Source organism: Acomys minous, assembly GCF_964271855.1.
Source record: "Acomys minous genome assembly, chromosome: 10".
Lineage (NCBI taxonomy): Eukaryota > Metazoa > Chordata > Mammalia > Rodentia > Muridae > Acomys > Acomys minous.
The window spans coordinates 57,893,353-57,914,040 of record NC_140491.1 but is presented as its reverse complement, the minus strand read 5'-3'; the positions used below and the strand labels follow the sequence as shown (position 1 = coordinate 57,914,040).

At 38.6% G+C, this 20,688-nt stretch overlaps 1 protein-coding gene across 2 annotated transcripts in view; it reads right to left on the bottom strand.

Annotated features, from left to right (window-relative positions):
* PPP4R3B (protein phosphatase 4 regulatory subunit 3B) overlaps positions 1 to 20,688 on the bottom strand; it is a 55,904-nt gene that overhangs the window by 25,362 nt on the left and 9,854 nt on the right. For both annotated transcript variants that reach the window (XM_084798085.1, XM_084798086.1), the window contains exons 3-7: positions 17,040 to 17,138; positions 11,785 to 12,408; positions 4,967 to 5,044; positions 3,075 to 3,191; positions 2,146 to 2,262 (exon numbers count right to left, since the gene is read on the bottom strand). In XM_084798085.1, coding sequence (XP_084654211.1) covers positions 2,146 to 2,262; positions 3,075 to 3,191; positions 4,967 to 5,044; positions 11,785 to 12,408; positions 17,040 to 17,138 — 1,035 coding nt within the window. The remainder of the gene's footprint in view (positions 1 to 2,145; positions 2,263 to 3,074; positions 3,192 to 4,966; positions 5,045 to 11,784; positions 12,409 to 17,039; positions 17,139 to 20,688) is intronic.

Genomic DNA, 20,688 nt, shown 5'->3' with positions numbered 1-20,688 from the left:
CATCTTACGGGAAGAAAGAAAGTGGACAACACTATGCATTATACTGAGGTAGGAGGACTTGCTTGAGCACATAAACAAAAGGCCTACTTAAGCAATACAAGACCCAAGTCTCAAAGAAAGGAGCAAGGAAAACATTTAGTTTTCATACTGAAAAACTGGTAACTACTTCTCCATGTATGAATTAAATATAAACAAGAAAATAATGCTAATGAAAACAAATCAAAATTTTAAGAGTTAAGAATTTTAAGTTATTATTCATGATTATCATGCTATGAGTTGAAATTTATGGTCATTTAAGATGAATGTCTTTTAAACATAAGCATTAATGATAGAATACAACAATATTGCAGTGACATATTAAGAAGCTAGAATTTAGCATCATTTGGTGTCTAGGAGTCTGGAGAAACAGCTCTCAGCAGTTTAATGAAGGCCCTGCTCTTCCAAATGATCACAGTTCAGTTCCCAGCACCCATTTCAGGCAGTTCAAAATTGCCTATAACTCCAGCTCCAGGGAATTGGACACCCTCTTCTGGCCTTGAGTACTTGCATACACACAACACTTACCTACACATAAATGAAAATTAATCTAAAAACCAACACAAAACCCACCCTCCATAGTAATATATTTATATAAAAGGTTGTTTTGGGGGTTGATGGTTCAGACAGGGTCTTAATCTATAGAATATGTAAGAAAGCCTAGGCTGGACTTGAGTTTATGGCAACCCTTTTGTCTCGGCCCCAAGAAGGGCTGAGGTATGATACATCATGACCAAAATATTACTTCTTTATTGTCTCAACTATAGTACCACTCCAAACTTTTGTAAAAATGGAAACAGGGATGGTGACACACATCTGCATCACAGCACTTGAGAACCGGAGGCAGGGAGGACTGTAACTTCACAGTCAGGCGGATGCACATGCTCAGTGTCTTAAAACAAAAGCAGAGGGCCCAAACTTGGTTCCCAGCACCAAGGCTGGGTGGTTGACAATTGCTTGTAATTCTAGATTCAAAGGATCTAATGACTTCTGTTCCTCCACTGGTAACTGCTTGACATACATATACAAACCTTGAAACAAATGGAGAAAAATAAAAAACAAAACAAATAACATAAACCAAGAAACACTGGCATCAACTTAGACAATAAAAATATAAACAGACATTAAGAGAAAATACATAAAATTGTAATGCAGGTAGCTGGTCAACAGTGCACATGCCTTTAATCCCAGCACTTTGGAAGCAGAGGTAGGCAGATCTATAACTTAAGTAAATGTTCATTTTGTCTCTGCTATAGTATAAGGGAAAATTTAAGGAATTTTAAAATATTTTTATAGTGAGAAAACACATTTTTTTATAATTCAACTTTCATTTCTATTTAAAAATAGGAAATGAGTAAATAAAAACAAATTCTTAGTTATACAAAATAGTTACTTGGTCTGTATATCCTTAAGGGCTTAAAATGTCTTTCATTAGTCCTACATTCTTAAATGTAAGCTTATGGTCATGTCGTCTTTCCAACCATAAGCACTTCTCCACGGCTCACACACAACTGCAGCATCATTACTTACATCATCACTCTGCTGCACTTCTCCACGGCTCACACACACTGCAGCATCATTACTTACATCATCACTCTGCTGCGCTTCTCCACGGCTCACACACACTGCAGCATCATTACTTACATCATCACTCTGCTGCGCTTCTCCACGGCTCACACACACTGCAGCATCATTACTTACATCATCACTCTGCTGCGCTTCTCCACGGCTCACACACACTGCAGCATCATTACTTACATCATCACTCTGCTGCACTTCTCCACGGCTCACATACACTGCAGCACCATTACTTACATCATTGCTCTGCTGCACTTCTCCACGGCTCACACACACAACTGCAGCACCATTACTTACATCATCGCTCTGCTGCGCTTCTCCACGGCTCACACACACACTGCAGCACCATTACTTACATCATCGCTCTGCTGTGCTTCTCCACGGCTCACACACACACTGTAGCACCATTACTTACATCATCGCTCTGCTGTGCTTCTCCACGGCTCACACACACTGCAGCATCATTACTTACATCATCACTCTGCTGCGCTTCTCCACGGCTCACACACACACTGTAGCACCATTACTTACATCATCGCTCTGCTGCGCTTCTTGCATCACAAATTCTCGGACCATAGATGGACTAAACTCTACCAGATAAGAAAATATATCTGTAGCAGCTGATCGGACTTGCAAGTCATCCATGCCCTGACAAAAGGAAGGCGGGTTAGAGACTGATCGCAAAGGTTACTCTTGCATTCCCTCTTCTCTCCCAAACCCACGAATGACTCTCAAGTTTTTAGATTAACACTGAACGTCAATTTGCAATCCCCCTTCTTTCCCTATATGGATTTATTACCTCCCAAGTTTTGGACTAAGACACCAAACGGAATCAATATATCTTTTTCTCCCCTTCTTTATCTATAAATGTTATCATTTGGGAGCAGCTCAGTACTAATTTTAATATTTTCTACCAACTAAATGAAATATTCAGAGTTTATACATGAGTCAGCATAGAACTGAATATAGTGGTACACAGCTGCAGTCCACTGGCATAGGCACACATGTGGCCTACATTCACATAAATACACATACACATGAAGAAACAAAAATACATTTCATGTGTCACTTCTTTTAAAATGAATACTTAAAATTATTAAAATTTTTTATATGACTATCTATGAGTCAAATTCATGTAACTGAAATCTGAGGACTGTAATTTGATTCTCATACAGAAGGAAGCCTAGGTTCTCTGGTTCAGAAGGTCCTTCCTCTACTAGCTGGACTGCAAAGGGAAGACAACTTAGCCAATCCTATGACTGAAGGGAAAGACAACAGTCTTTGGAAAGCAAATCCAAACACTGATAGTACAAGTCGTGTAACTGAAGTCATTCTCGCGGTGACTCAGTCTCAGATGAAGGACTAAATGACAAGTCAGCACTAGGAAAATATTTTATCACCCAAAATATTAATTTATGACAAATTCACAACTTCAAAAGCCCAGAAGAAACCATAATTACCATTACAATTTCAAGAGCTGGAAGAATTCCCAATTTTGCCAAGGTTTTGAAAAAAGCATCCCTGTTCTGAGGTTGTAATGTCTGAGAAAATGCACAAAATTCTTTGAAGAAATTGACCTGTAAGTGAAAAGGCAATAAACATGAAAATCAAATCAGGTACACTATAAGATTAGCTATCAGAGTATGGATTTTATCCTTCTGAGGGATTTTTTTTTTCCTTTTAAAGGCAGGGTTTCTCTGCTTTTACTTATTTATGTTTTTTTATTTTGGTTTTTCAGGACAAGGTTTTTTTTTTTTTTTTCTGTATAACAGCCCTAGCTGTCCTGGACTCACTTTGTAAACCAGGCTGGCTTTGAACTCACAGGTCTGCCTGCCTCTGTTTGGATTACAGGCATGTGTGACCGTGCCCTGCTCCTTCTGAAGGATCTGGTGATGTATTCTGGTAATGCATAAAATCTACATTTAAAAATACAGTAAAAGCTAATCTGATTATAGTGGCTTATAATATATACACTCCTACCACCCAGGAAGCTCAGGTGGGAGGATCAGCAATTTGAGGCTCTGGGCAACAGTTAATAGATATACTTTGTCTCTTTAAAAAGGAAGCCCAGTGCCTGGCATGGTGGTACACTTCATTAATTTTAGCACTCAAGGAGGCAGAGACAGGGAGTTCTGCAAGTTCAAGGCCAGCCTGGTCTACAAGGTGAGTCCAGGACAACCAGGCTTCTGTTATACAGAGAAGCCCTGCCTCTAATCCTCCCAACCCCCAGAAAAACCAAAGCCCGTGGTAGACCAGACGGCTAAGAGGATAAAGTCACTTGCTGTCAATTCCTGGAGCCCACATGATAGAAAGAGGCCAACTCCCTTAATTTGTTCTCTGACATCCACTCATGTATGTATGCACCTCTCCTCTAATTGTAAAATATAAATAAGTGCAATATGTGTGTGTATAAAATATATGCACACAACAACAAAACTTTAGCATCACATAAAAGAAAACAGCTTTATTTCTAAAACATTGATCCTCTCTAAACATAATATAAAAATATCATGTAAAGCATTTGCATAAAAACCATTCTGCAAAAAAACTGTCTGGGCTACCAAGGGCATTGTAAAAAACAAAAACAAATAAACAAATAAAAACACAGAACCTCCCAAAATTTAAGCACTAACAAGGATAGATGATTCTTTACTTCAAAATACTAATTTAACAACTGAAAAATTTAGTAGTCCATTGAATAACTACCAAAGCTAATTAAAAATTTTTTATTAATTTATTCAGATTACATCTCAATTGTTATCCCATCACTTCCTAAATTTTTTAAAAAATCTGTTGTTTTTGGTTTTTCGAGATAGGGTTTCTCAGCTCAGTCATGCTATCCTGGAACTCACTTTGTAGACTAGGCTGCCATGAACTCAAAGAGATCTGTCTGCCTCTGCCTCCCCAGTAAAGGTGCTGGCGGACACTAATTTTAATATCTTTTAATATTTTGTTGAATTCTCAAATTTGATTATATTTCAAAGAAGGCAATATCTGCTAAACAGTAATTGTTACTTTCACCTCTAAAATATAGTTACCTCTCAAACCAAAAGCAAAACAAACTCCAGGCCCCTAAAACTTCTTTATAAACATATTAAAAAGTCTAAACATTTTTAAGGAATAAGATGATTTACCATTCATTTGTTTTAGAAGTATTTTTTTCCCTAGCATCTCTTTTGTTCTTTTGCTTCTGAATCTCTATTATATAAATGCCTATCACTATAAAAATAATCTGTAATTCTGCCATGTTATAAGGCATTCAAATTTCTCTGGGAAGGAACAACGACACACATATCTTAAAGAGTTTTCTGAAACATGTGAAAACAAGTTCTAGAAACTTTGAATAACTTACCAACTCACGCCGTTTATCATCATCTGTGGCCTCATCTGTTAATTGTGCAAAAACTTCCGACAAAAACTTCTCATCTTCCTGCATGAGAAGAAATAATTGCCATAAAATGTTAACAAAAGTATAGTTACATATATTACGCATATGCCTTACACAAAGTATAGCAAAAACAGACCAAAATTTAAAAGCATTTTCAAAATTTAAAAGCATTTTGATTATGAAACCTACAGTTTGAGGATCTATTTATAGTTTTCTGAAACCTAGAAATGCCACTTCAGTTATTTATCAACACGTACTTAACTAGAAATCTCACTACACAGGACTAGGCCAAACGAACAGGAGCTCTAAAGGTATAACAGCAAATTCATTTTTCTGATAGCTTTTCTAACTCAGTTTTCATTTACTCTTAATTTAACATAACTCAAATAAATCCAAGGATCTCACTGTCAGTCTGTACAGCACCGGGTGGGGCGGGGGGGGGGGGGAAGAGAAAGAACAAGATGGGGCACAAGTGCAGCAGTGAAGGTGGCTGGATTGTGGCGACAGGTAGGAAGTCGTTAACATGTGGAAACTTACAGAGTGCTTTAATCTATGGCCAAGGATAAATCGACAAATGACTGGTGAGTGCATCCTGATGACTTGGAGCTACTAAATGACAGGTATTAATCTCAACTGCTCATTAAAAGAATATACAGAGCTAAGAAACAGATCCAAGGCCTTGTGTGTGCCATGCAAGTAATCTACTGCTGAGCTATGGCCCCAGACCAAGTATGCATATATTCTTATAACCCTTCTTATTTTCATTATAGATTTAATTTTGATGAATTTTTAATAAAAATTTGTATGTCTAAAATGTAAGCGGGATAATTACATTATAATTGTCCTTGGCTTAGTGAGGCAAGTAATCTTCAGCTTACCTATGTTTTCTACAATAAAAAAATTGCAAAGTAAAATTATATAACATTGCAATCCATTTTAGTTATTTGCTTAAAAAAAGCTATTGGAATTATGGTACTTCTAAGCTTTCATTATATTTTCAAAACCCTTCTCTGTGAAATGTAATTTCTATTAATTTAAATTAAAGTGTTCTAAAATACTTGTAATAGTAATATCTCACTGATAGTAAAATCAAATCATTAGATATAAAAGATGTATTTTAAGTCTCTATCCTTTAAAAATATGGATCATTTATTAACTAAGGATCTTAAACTCCTTCTGAAACAGGAACATATCTGAACACATACATGACTGAAAGCCACTAGTTAGAAAGTACCACAAAAAGTGTCAATGCAAAGTACTCAAAGTATAAAGAAATAGAGTAGCCAGGTGGTGGCGGCGCACACCTTTAATCCCAGCACTAGGGAGGCAGAGGAAGGTACATCTCTGAGTTCAACATCAGCCTGGTTGTCTGACTCAGAATGGTGCTTCTTTATGTAGTTCATTGACTTTTTTAAAAGCAGTATCTATTATGGCTTGATACATTTAGAGAAAAAGTATATTTCAAAATCCACCTCTATAAAATGTAATTTCCATACTCCAAGTGGCTTGCTCTAAATATATAATTGTACTTATCTGTCAGTATGTATCTCCCCCATTCACATTTCTTCTGTTTTTCTGACACAGGGTCTCTCTGTGTAGCCTTGGCTGTCCTAGACTCATTTTGTACTCCAGGCTGGCTTTAAACTCAGAGAGCTCACCAGGCTCTGCCTCCCTGAGTGCTGGGATTACAGGCATGCACCACCACTTCCAGTTCTACTCACATTTTTTATAATTTCCCCCCCACATATCTCCCAGATTAAATTTTCTTTCTTTCCTCTTAAGGATTTCCTAGCTTTTTAGAATATTTCAAAGGAGAAAGTTTCAATGTCTTGATAAATGCAATTTTCTCCCTAAAATCTTTGAACACGACTCAGCACTTACGAGGTGACACTCAAAACTGCAAAAACGATTCATGAAGGCAATCTCAAGTATGTTTATTAGGAGAATGCTTCCTGATTCCAAGTATATTTTTCCAATTTATAGCATTATTTTTCTGATTTCTTTAAGCTACAAAGCATTATGTTCCAGGGTATATATTAGGAAACAAATAACTGGCAACTTAAAAGCTTATAGTTGGGATGCTTTTTACTAAATCGTTTCTTAACTTGTTAAAATAATCACTTTAGATAATTTACATTTTTTCTATAAATCTTAAAAAGCCTTTTTTGTTTGTTTCGTTTTTTAAGACAAAGTTTCTCTGTGTAGCCTTGGCTAACCTGGACTCACTTTGTAGACCAGGCTGGCCTTGAACTCAGAGACCCACCTGCCTCTGCCTCCGTGAGTGCTGGGATCACAGGTGGGCACCACCGCACTGGGCTTAGAAGCTTTTTGTTTAATGAGACATAACTGCCACAGTATATGCGGCTACTTTTCTAGGTAACAAAACCTGTGGGGAAGAGGTTCTAAACCAGGGCTGTGGATGTGTTTTTCTAGTCATGAGATTAATCCTTCGTGCCACAAACAAAAATAACAAAAGTATAAATCAAACTCTTTCCTTCATAGTAATGTAAAACCAGGCAAAACATGCGTGCTTCTTTTTAGAAACATGCACATGTGACCAGGCTCTTAACAACTCTACTCTGAGACCTCCAAGTCCAATTTTGAATTTTAGGAGATAGGATGAAGCTAGTGAGTGGGAGACATGGAGTTAGGACCCAGGTATCTTGAGTAAATAGCCTTTAAAAATTACTCGTAAGACTGGTGAGAAAGCTCAGTGGTTAACGGTGTGCACTGCAATTACAGAGGACAGGCGTTTAGGACCCATCTACCTCAGGCAACTAACAACTACTGATAACTCCAGCTTCCAGGGGAGCTTACACCCTTATTCTGACCTTTATGAACATTATACTCATGTGCACAAACCCATATGCAGACACACATATATACAGAATTACAAAAATCAATAAAATCTTAAAAATAAAGCTATTCCTATATATTCTTAAATTCAAACATAAGAGCTGAATGGGAGCAGAAACAGACACAATCTGGACAGGACCAAATCATAACGAAATGGGTCTAAAGCACTTCCTGTATGCAAGGACATGGCAGTTCTTAAAAGGCACCTGAAGGTGGGCCAGGTGGCACACATATTTAGTTCCAGTACTTAAGTTAGGTTTTTACAGAACTTATTTAAACTACTTTTCAGTAACCTAACAGGCTACTAGTTTTACCTCATTTTGATTCAATGAGATACAATGTGTACAATTTCACTTACTTTATTTAACTATGTAACATATTAGAACTTATTTTTAAAAAGTTCGGTTATGCAAACTACATAGCTAGAATGGTATCTGGAAACATCTAATATCTAGCCAAACATTTCTTCTGGAAGCCTTGGAACTGGGCTTTAAAGAAGAGCTTTCAGTACTCATATGCATGTGCGTACACAGATACAACTAAACTAATAGAAATCAATTTTAAAAGTGGGGGGGGGGAGAAGAACATTTAAAGGCTACTGACTATAGTCTTAATCAGTTTCTCCTCCTACACTTTTGAAACTAGATTTCAGTGTCACTGTAGGCACGTAACACATAACTAAGTGGTAAATCCTAGGGAAAGTCATGAAGTCAGCCACAGCTGTTTGACAGTCCCAGCAAAGCTGAGCCAAATGCTGTGACCACTGTTATTCTGCCTCTCACTCACGTTTAGGTTTTCGTCTCTGTGTGCTGCATTCTTGGGGACTTTATGTATTACGATTCTTTTTTTTCCCCCTGAGAAAATTATGTCTGAGTCTTTTTAGGAAAGTTACTATCCATTCTGCTTTTAGGGAAGTAACTTTATCTTGTGTTGTAAACTGCTTAAAGCTGCAGCTCCTCCCCTAACATCTGCTTTTGTTTTTAACATAACAGAAGCCATTTTTGTTTTTAAGACTCTATTTTGATCATAAGGTGAAATTAAGTTCAAGTTCTCTGGCTCTGCCCGCCTGTGAGATTGAACAGCCTTTTATGTGTTGAATGTTCTGCTTGAATTAGTGATACACGTTCTACTCAAACAAAATGACAATATCCTGTGCTATGTTCTCTTCTCCCAGAATGATGGGGAACTGGAAAGTTCCTAAGCCTATATCCTAGCCAATCAGCTTAAAATGCCTTGTCCAGCTACATGCACACACTGTGCTCAGAACAAAATAGATTCTTCCTGTGCTTAGCTAGTCAAAATCATGTAATGCTGCCCCACCCCCACCCCCCTTCCCCAACCTACCTGGTTGTTACCTGGTTACAATTTTTCTTATAAAAACCTGCCTTAGAAAAACACTGGGGGCAAAGTTTGGCTCCTGAGTTCACTATGTCCTTGGCCATGGTCAGTCTTGGAGTGTTGCGTTCAATAAACCATCCATATCTGACTGAGCTTGGTGTCTGAGTGCTTTATGTGGCCAGTCTTAAACTACAGCATTTGGAGGTTCACCAAGATGGCCCTATGCCCTCGGCCATCCTTCAGTTTGATAAGTGAACACCACCAAAACAGCCTGTTCCCCTGTAAGGAAGTAGGTTTTCTTTTCTTGGTCTCTTGGTTTTTCTTGATTTCTTGCTTTGGCCTTGTTTCTGGTGTGGTCTAGACTCTTAGTGACTCAGGAAAGAGAAGCTGAGGTGGTTCAGATCCCCAAAACGGCCACCTCCCTGAGCTCAGAAAATAAAGCTTTCATTTTAGCCTTCTGTATCCAAATTGAGTTTTCCTGGCTTTCACCCCAACCTAGAGAGTGCTCAAACCTGTAATTTGTAACCTGTTTTGGGGATCCCCAATTTTTGTTTTGGAGATTTGTTTTGTGGTACCAATCTGACTGAGACCTTTGGGAAAGGAGAGCTGGGGTCTGAGGAGGTTGGAAAACATTTTGCCCTTCTCTGGTTCTGGCTCTAGGCATGTCTGCATCAGTCGATGTGGTTTTTTTAACTGTCTGATTGTTGCTCTGTGATTCATAAACTGAGAGAAAGGCCCAACTTCACTTACTGGCCAAGTAGCCCTCAACTTAGCTTTAACTCATCCAGCCAGCACCTGCAGCTAGGAGCCGAGCATTGCTGGAGACGCCTCTGCCTTCTGCCTGGATAAAGCTGGCAGTGGGTCCAGAGCGGCCTGATCTGTACAAACTGTTTTCAAAGAGGAGTACCAGCAGCTTCTCAAGTAAGGAAGCTGATGGCTAGTCCTCTTCCAAAACCTCTGTGCCCAAGAGAATTAGATTCAGCAGGTAACAACCTGCTGAAATTATAGCTAGAAGAAATAAAAACTTTATATATTTTAAATATATAAGGCCACTACATGTCTGTTTTGGACTGGTTTTAAATGTATATATTTACTATGTTCTGTGTATATTGGTTATAGAGTACTGGCTTACAAATTATTGGATATGGTTAAAAATTTCTAATATATGTAATAAAATGTTAATTTAAACTTGTAACTTAGGGTTGGAGCTATTTTGAACAATGAATGGCATGACCCAACTAGAGAAACAGGCCTCCAAAGGTACTTTTAAATTAGAATATAATTTTTACATAATTTCTTATAATGTCTCTTTGATTGGACATAATTTTAAATCCTTTTTATTCGAGGCAGGGTTTGGAACTATGCTTGGTTAATGACGCATTAAAGCTGCGTACAAGAACTTTTCTTGCTGGCAGCCAAATCTTTTAACATCAAATAATACACTTGGAATTTATTTTAGTTTTGTCATATAAAGATGGTTATGCTCTGTGACTTCACTCTTAAAGAGGTATTTTATTCTGATATTGCAAAAACAGCTTTTAAACATATTTAAATATATAAAGCTATAAGACATCTAAAAATTTATCAGATATTTATAAAATGTCTTTATTACTATATGATCTTGATAAATAGATAAAAACTACTGCTGACGCATATTGCCTAGTCACCCTCTGTTTCACTTTGTTAACTGGAAAAAAATGATATTCCTGTTTAATTCAATGAATTTTAGGATTTGGGTACCCCCACTGTTGATTATGTTGTTCCCTAGGAATATGGCTATCTAACAAATTGATATTGATGTTCAAGCCTTACATGATAAAATTTGTTTCTAACTGGACTTCTAAACTATGGTCCATAGAAATGTCTCTGAGAATTTTTTACTGGCTATACTGAGAAGCCTAATAGCCTAAAGAATAATTTGTTACTCCATGTGTGCTTTAAAGATTAACTTGCATACCCTAAAATTAAAAATAAAAAAAGAAACTACAGAAAATCATGGAGCTGGTCTGGTCTAGCTGCCTTGAGAAATGTATGTAGTAGGTTTTTCAAGTTAAGAGTCCTTGGCTTAAAAAAAAAAAAAAAGTCCTTGGCTCCTTGGGCACTTTATGTTCTTTCAAGTTCCTGAGAAACCAAGGCACTCCCTGGAATATTGACGCATTCTGGCTGTTTTGTGTTCCCTTGAAGTCAATGAATACAAAAACTGGATGGAACAATTAGTCTTAGACATTAATCTCACTAAATCCTGGCAACTACCACAACAGAAATATGTACATTAAAAGTTATAATATTAAAAGGAAAATAAAAATCACTGGCTCATCGGGTTTATTCCAGTTAACGGAGACAGATTTAAACATAAAACTTATTCTTTATAAAGGATTTTCTTCAAAAAGAAAAAACAAACAAACAAAAACAAACAAACAAACAAACAAAAAACAAGAAGAAAGAAAAAAACAAAAACAAAATCCAAGAATGTCATGCTTCTAAGCTTGACAGAAGAGTTAAAGTTAACAAAATAAATCTATATCACCAGGTTAAATTACTAGGAACAAAACACTTGAAAATGGAGTTGTGAAAAATAATTTACTTACCTGCAACATGCTGACTATTTCAACTTTGTTGAAGAAAATAAAAGACGTAAGAGTAGAAAGGAAATTCTCCTCAAAAACAGACGGTGTTGGCAGAATGATATCCTGAATGTACTGTACCCTGTAAGTCTGATGTATCTTCTGCCTTAGCTCCGAGTCTGTTATTGGTATAACTTCCTTAAATTTTGCAGTTTTGGTCAAGAATTCCCTATGTCTTTTTGGCTGAGCCAAAGCAGGATCATATTCAAGGCATCCCACGACATCCATGATACACTCATCAGAAAACATTACCTCGAAAAGAGTTGCCTTATTTAGGAATAAGATTCCTCTAATAATTTCATACAAATGGTGTAAGCCTTCAGTGTTTTCTAGGTTCTCGCAAGCTTGGAACAGCTGCAGCAGTTTTTTGATATAGCCTTCATTTTCCAAGGCCAGAGCCAGCTTTTCCCTACGGATAGGTGAGGAAAGAACTGAGGTAACTAAGTCAGCAATCTCTTCAAGTTTACTGAGTTCACATGTGGGCAGGTCAATCAGATGGCTAGTTTCTGGCATTTCTTCAAACCGCTCTTCTTCTGATTCATCAATGAGGTCCTGTGTGACTTCTACTGATGGATCCTTACCTTGAACCTAAAAACACCCAAGTACAGCTGGTTATCTTAAAATACAAAGTAACTTCATACTCTGGAAGTCAAATCACTGAACAGTGGTTCACTTGCAATGCCAGTGCTTGAGAGGGGCAGCAGAATGGGCACTCAAGGCCAGTCTGTTAGAACACGCCATTGTCAGTTGGTAAAGCACTTGCCATGCAGGCCTCAGTGGTGGGTACGGTTGTTTGTAATCCCACTGTGGGGCGAAGACACGTGGAGAGTGGAAATGACAACAGAGGGCAAAGGAACGGTTAGATGACTGTGTAGTAAGAAAAATCCACAGCCGTGTACCTCAAAGGCTAAGAATAAGAAATAATACCGGTGCAACTATACCAGCTGCCTAAAAGGATAGAACCTTATTTAATCAAGGCTATCTCGGCTTCTAGAACCTGACAAAGGCAAAAGGGAGCCCTGTAAATTTTGAGTGACACTGCTCTGTGGCGTTTCATCACACAATGTGATGATGAGCTGGAACAAATGAGGGACTAGCAACATGTCATTATTACTGATGCTTTTTTAATTATATTTACCACCACACTATAATATTGTAAAACTGATATTGTGACTCAATTTTTATGTACATAAATTCTGAAATATTGATAATCAAATATATTGGGAAATTAAAGCTGCCAAAACAAAATGATTGCCCTGGAAAGCAATTTTTTTCCCTTTCCTTTTGGTGTGTGTGTGTGTATGTCTGTTTGTTTTGTTTTGGTTTTTTTGTTTGTTTGTTTGTTTGTTATTTTGTATTGCTCTGGCTGTCCAGTAACTCATTTTGTGGACCAAGCTGACCTTGAACTCACAGAGATCCACCTGTCTCTGCTTCCTGAGGCCTGGGATTAAAGACATATACCATCAAGTATGGCTTGTGTAATTTCTAAGTTAAACAGCTCTGATTGTTAAAAAGCATTTTGTGTGTGTGCCTATGTCACAGTGCACAGATGGAGATCAGATGACAACATGAAGGAGTCAGTTTCATTCTTCCAACATGTGGGGGTGCCAGGAACTGAAATCAGGTAGGTCATCATGAACAGTTCTGAACAGTTACTGTAAGGTACAAATTGCAGTAAATCAAGGAGGAAAATATTAACAGTTGTTTTGTTTTGTTTTTAAACTGTATGTGAAGAATTATTATTAGTGGGGGATGCACCCCAGAGCTATGGTTGTGTGTACCTGTAGGCATCAAAGTGGTTCAATGCTTCCACTGTGGGTTCTAGGGACAACGCTTGGCTCATCAGGGTCGCAGAGCAAACGTCATTTCACTGCCTCATGTTTTAATACGTTTGCTCTATACTGGCTCTTTCAAATGTCAAGCATATTTATACTGATTCTATTACTTCTAAATGTAGATCTTATTCATATATTTGAAATTTTTCTTTATAGGGCTGGAGAGATGCTCAGTAGTTAAAAGCACTGGCTGCTCTTACAGAGGACCCAGGTTTGATTCCCAGCATTTGCATCATGTTTCAGAACCAGCTCTAACTCCAGCTCCAGGGACCCAGCACCCTCTTCTGGCCTCCTTGTACCGTAGCCAGTCAGACACCTAAGATCATTAAAAAGAACTGTTTTCCTTTTTTCCTGTGGTCAGGTATCATGGAGGTTAGAGAATAACTTGTGCAAGTGTTCTGGGGAAATCAAAGTAAGGTTGTCAGACTTAGTGCAAGCATCTTTGCACTCTGAGCCACCTATCAGACCTCAGACACGATCACTTCAGTGGAAGAGCACCTTGGCCAAGAGACTGATGTTACCCAAAGAAAGGTTTGGCCATTGTCCAGTTCCTGAGGGGCAACTCCTATGTACCTACACTATCCTAGTTTAAAGGGGTGACTGATTACATGGAGACTTAGAGCTATGCATTATTCTTGCCAACAATGTGGTTTATGCTGGGCTGCTTGGATAATGAGCCATCCTTGACCTCTGGAGTAGCTGGAGTCCAAGGTCAATGAGCTTTATGTAACTTATCTCTGGAGAAAACCCTGAAGACAAACATGTAGGTGACAGCACTCAATGTGCTACACACACTGGGGACAAGAGAACTAAGTGCTGTGTGTAGGCTGCCAGGAGACAGACGTGGAAACCCACATACAGACTCTCCTGGATCTGCTGCCCCAGGTGCCTCTTCCCATTTGGTGATTTTAATCTGTATGTGCTATTAATTATAGTAGAAATTATAACAAAAATAAGATAGCTTTGTTGAGTTCTTTTGAATCTTTTTAATCAACTATTATATCTAAAAATGGTTTTGTGAACCTTCAGCACTACCTGAGTAAAACCAGTAAAAATGTCTATGACAGAGCCAGCATAAAAAGCTTAGCTTGCTGCCAAGCCCTATGATGCGAGTTTGATCCCTGGGACCCATGGGGTAGAAGGAGAGAACAGAGCCTGCCAAGCTCTACTCTAACCCTCATACATGTTCTGTGGCATATATGTGCCCATACAACACGCATTCACACAAGTAAGTAAGTGTATTACATAAAAATTTTTCTTTAGCATAAATATATGAAGCCTCAGGCATACATATATATTCCAAACCATATTAAGTCAGGGTTGAGGTGGGAAAAGTACAATCTAATATGCTGATTACTGAACAATATCTATTATGCATATCTATGCATTAGCAGATAAACTGACATTGTAATTCTAAATAAGGTGCTATCCTTCCAACATTTGAAGTTTATCATTGAAAAATTACTTTTATATAACATTATCAATATTTCAAACAACTTGATGTTTCCAACAGTATTCTCTTATAATTTAGAGACTTTAATAGTTTTATACTTCAAGGGTGTTTTTTCATAGATAAATATCACTACTTGGATTAAAGTGTAAATTAAGATTAGAATAAACAAATATTTGCTGAAAATAAACTATAGGCAAACAAGTCACATCATTTTTTAGGCCTTACATTTTAATTTATATAGAATTTCATATGCTAAAAATACAACTGTTTATATATAGAAAAAAATAAAATAAAAATTATTCACAGGTTTCAATTTTATTCCGTGTACATTTTGCATTAATACGTGACAGACTGTATACTGGATTTTTGTATATCAGGATTCTGCCATTTAATAATGTGTATTAAAAATGTTCAGTAACAAATAATATATAATAGGAATGTGTAAAAGAAACCATCCATTTCAGCTAAAAACTTACTGACCCAGGGGTAGACATCATCGGGAACAGGAAGATTCATCCTAAATTTTTTATTTGTTTTTTGAGATAGGGTCTCATGTAGTGTAGGGTGGCCTCAAATTCTCACAGACACAGACACACGCACACACCTGGGAGGACAAACTCTTGATCCTTTGGTCTCCATGTTCTAAAAGCTGGGAAAATGGGTTAGTATCAATATGCCTGACTACAATTTCTTGAGGTATGTGGCATAAGTTAAGATGATTATGGTCAGATCTATGAAATCAACAAAAACACTTCAATTAAGAATCACTAGAAGGACCTGTGTGGTGGTCCCCGTGATGATCCTAGCCCCTGGGAGGCTGAGGCATGAGGATCGCAGAGTTTGAAGCTAGCCTGACCGGGGAGCGAGACCTGGTACAAACAGAACCATGGAGAAAAGCTCAAGTAAGATGGATAGTAGCCAAACAACAATAAAACCAACCCACTAAAAGTAATCACCTACATTAGGTGATCATTGAAACTGACCTGTCCCTTAAAAAAAGGTCGTAACTTGTGCTGGAGAGATGGCTCAGAGGTTAAAAGCACTGACTGCTCTTCCAGAGGTCCTGAGTTCAATTCCCAGCAACCACATGGTGGCTCACAACCATCTATAATGTGATCTGATGCCCTCTTCTGGCCTGTAGGTGTAATGCAGGCCCCGTCTACATAATAAATCTTAAAAAAAAAAAAAAAAAAAAAGGAAAACAGGTACCATAGAAAAACTCAGATCTAAACTGAGCATGGGTTCTTGATAGTCATGTTTAATATTAGAGTATTAAGTGCAACTAATGTCCATATTAACGTGAGGTGCTAATCCTGCTGCATTATGTACTGCTGAGTACAGGAGCCATATGGGAGGGAGTTACAGGGAACACTATACTACTCAGCACATTTTCCATGCCCCATTCCCCGTTTGAGACAGGGTCTCATTGCTTACGCTGACCTCAAACTTATCATGAAGCTGAGAATGACCTTAGACTTCCGATCCTCTTGCATTTACCTGCGAATTGTTGGGATTAGAGGTGCTTGCCACCATAGGCTTACCCAGTACTGGAGCTGAACCCAGGGCCTCCTGTATGCTAGGTAAGCACCCTACCATTTGAATTATGTTCAATTCAATGAATTACAATGTCTTGTTCACATTTGAAAAAAATCTAAAAATTATAATGTTGTTGCTGCTCCTAATTTTTAGTTAAACAGTAAGTTGCAATAAATAAAAAAGTCCAAGACTGAGGATACAGCACTTCTTTAGTTATGAATTAGGAAGGACCTGGGTCATATTCCCGGCACCAGACATACACATAGATATCCATGTTAGAGTATTAAAATCTTACCCTATTACTTCCCATAGTTTAATAAACACTTATAAAGTGAAGGGGAAAAAAAAGCAATGTGCACAACCATAGTTATGAAGATATATAAGAAAAACCTTACTTGACAAATTTTTTCCCAAATCTCATCACAGCCAGCTTTTTCTTGAAAACTCAGAGCCAGATCATAATTTTCAGCTTCTGACCAAACAATCAATGTATCCTGTTAAAAGAAAATTTCTTATTACCACACTAGAAAAGGTATACCTATAAAATATAAATAGAAGTCAAGAGAACTGGCAGTTAAACTACATTCAACTGACAGCACACATCTATAAAGTATTCTGCTTTATATTATGAATTATTCTGCTGTGCCTTTAAAGTTTCGTTAATATACTCTCACTGGAAGAGAAGCTTTGGTGTTAAAGATGACAATGAGCAATTTTCTAAATAAGCTAAAGTAGGTTAGTAGGCTCTAGTAACAGCTCTTCACCATTCTTGAGCAAGACTGCGCACACTCCAACCATCTATTCTCTGCTGCCTGCGATGTTAGCCACTCCATCCACCAACCTACATGCCTACCCTTTCGTTTTAACTAGCTGACAACCGATTAAAAGCATGCAATCACTTCACACAAATTTAGGTTTAACTCTTATCTTGGCATGTGCATAAAGATTTACTTATTCTTATTTTGTGTGTGAATGCTGCCAGGTGAAGTGTTTTGAATGGTAGCTGTGCCCCACAGCCTCTGAAGCTTGACTACTTGGTGCCCAGTTGGTGGTCTTTGGGAAGGCTTAGGAAGTATGGCCTTCCTGGTATTGAAGGTGGCTTTAAGAGTTCCAACGCTTACATCATTCCCAGTTTCTTCCTCTCTGCTTCCTGTTGCAGTTCAAAACGTGAGCCCTGAGCTCTCAACTGTTCCTCTTCCCAGGCCTGCCTGCTGCCATGATTCTCCACTGTAACTGTGATGGACAACATTCTGGGAATGATATTTCTATACTTTTTTTTTTTTAAATCACAGAAATCTGGTTTCTGTCCTTGTCCTGAGAGCATGCCCGAGGCTAAAATAAAAGGTAACAGACTATTTTATTTTTTCATGAGATTTCAAGCCTTATCACTAACACTGATGCTGTGGCATGGAGATTGGTAATGCTCTCTCTCATACAGGAACACAATAAAAAAAGACTAAGTGGGGTAAAAAGAATTATAGACTATAGCAGTTGAAAAGAAAAAAGAATACTATGAAACTTAATGTTATACCCAAGACTTCCGCAAAAAGAAATAAAGAGACACCTGATCTGCACTGGAAAAAAAGGGAAGGCTGTTGCCTTCGTTACTTTTCTACTGTTCTGAGGAGACATCACAACCAAGGCAACTTACAAAAGAAAGCATTTATTTGGGGGGTCATGGTTCCAGAGGACAGTAGTACAGTTTACGGTCATCATGGGGAGAGGGGGGCATGGAAGCAGGTAGGCAGGCATGGTGCTGGATCAGTGGCGGAAAGAAAGCTTGTACCTGAGCCATAAACTTGTTACGGAAAGAAAGCAAACTAGAAGGGCATTTGAAACCAAATATTCAAGCGTATGTGTATGTATCCATGGGGGCTATTCTTATGCAAACCACTACAGGTGCCCTCAGGATCCTATCCATCTTTTTATTTTTTTAAGTCCTACAAACTACAAACAAAAGCTTCCACAAATGATCCTAGGAGGCCTAGGTCCATTTCAAATTGATGGTTGAACTTAGCAGTGTCATGTACATGATGCTGGCTTTAGAGTCATGTAGGGTTCAAGAGTAAATGGAGCCATAGAATCTTCTGTGGTTCCAGAGAGCCACCGATGGCTGGTGTGTGGGAGGGGACTTCCTGCATGAAACCCCTGAGAGGTCACCAAATGAAGCTGCGGAAGCGAAGCCTGAGTTGTGATAGAGATCTCTGCAAATGCTGAAGTTGCCAGAAACATGAGCTGTATAACTAGAAAAGCTACAGAGAGCCAGGCAAAGAGAGAAGCAGGGAGCAAACCGGTAGAGGTGAAGCCACGAGAGCCCTCTGACACCAGACATGCCACTCAGCATTCTGCAGTTTGCCTTTGCTGGGTTTGCTTTGGTCCACTATTTTTTCACTATGCTTCCATTCCTCCCTTTTGGGAAGACATTATATATTCTATGCCATTTTATGTTGAAAATATGTAATTTGCTTTTTGATTTTACAGGGAGCTGCAATTAAGAGATTGCTCTGAATCTCAAAATAGACTTTGAACAGTGTTAAGATTGTAAAAGACTAGGAACTTTTAAGTTGGACTAAATGCACTTTGCATTATGGTATAACCAATAGACTATGGATGCTGAGGAGTGGATTGTAGTGCTAAGTCCCTGAGAGTCTCTGGCATTTGAGTCCCGGTGCTGTATGAGGAAGTGTGGCTCATCACCAGCTTGCAGAAAGAATAACCTAACATTTATTCACCATAGAGTATCATCAAGTGTGTTCCTACTTTTAAAAGGTTAGGTTGTCAAACTCTATAATAGAAACTAAGGTTTAGACTTTAATTAACACACAGACATATACATGAAGGGGGCTTGGCTCAGTCACCTTGGCAGAGATGTTTGCCACCCCAAAAACAAAGAAAAGACTTAGCAGGCAGTCCTGCAGTGGCTCTCACTTCCTTCCTTTTTCCTTTCCCAATGTTTCTGCACGGGTACCCCCGCCCTGCCCCCCATGCTCTCCCCTCAGCTTCCGCTTGAGTGGCTCCATGGAATGGGACAACTGCCAAGTCCCTTTAACTGCAGGAAAGACCAAGCAATCTTCAGCAGGCTATAGGGAGAGAGCCCTGCCTCTCTGCCCTAAGTCTGTGTAAGTATTCCACTATCATCTCCCAAACAGGCTCTTTACTCAGGAGAGGGCCTGTCACTTCCGAGAATGATTGAATGCTTACATTACCCTCCTCTGAACACCTGGTTGTGGTTTTTTGCTTTAAATGAAACTCCCTCCCTCTCTCCCCTTGACACTGTAGTCAGCTCCCAAGACCGACTGTAGTCCTAGTTAGCCAGCTAGAAGCTCATTCCAAGGTAAATAAAGTTGCTTTTTTGTATACCTAGACTGGGGTGGTTCTCTCCTCTTCAACTGCACGTCCCTCAGATCCAACATACATGATCAAACAATAAGCTCACTATGTAATAATCTAGCAAAATGAACAGGGTTGTTTTGGATACCAAGTAAAATTTTATTTTAAAAATATAGGGGAAACCAGCATGGTAGTACAAGCCTTTGATCTCAGCACTTGGGAAGCAGAGATAGCAGCTCTCTGTGAACTTAAGGCTAGCCTGGTCTCCACAGTGAGAAGCTGTGTCAATTAATTAAATTTAAAAATTGAGAATTAGGGCTGGGAACGTAGCTCACTTGGCAGAATGTGTCTAGCATGCATGAAGGCCTGGGTGGAACCCCCAGTACTACACTGTCTTGGTTATTCTCCTGTTGGTATGAGAAACTAAACTACATGACCAAAACCACTGTCGTTAATTTCCATCATTGAAGGAAGCATAGCAAGGAATCTGAAGGTAGGAACTGAAGCAGAGATAATGGAGGAAGTGCTTATGGCTTGCTCAGTTTCTTATACAATTCAGGGCCCTGTGCATGGGATGGCACTGACCACAGCGCACCGGGCCCCTTTCCATCAATCAATAATCAACAGGTCCACTGGCTAACCGATGGAATCAAAATTTCAATCAAGGTTCCTTCTCCAGTTACTCTCGTTTGTGTTGAGTTGGCAAAAAGTAGC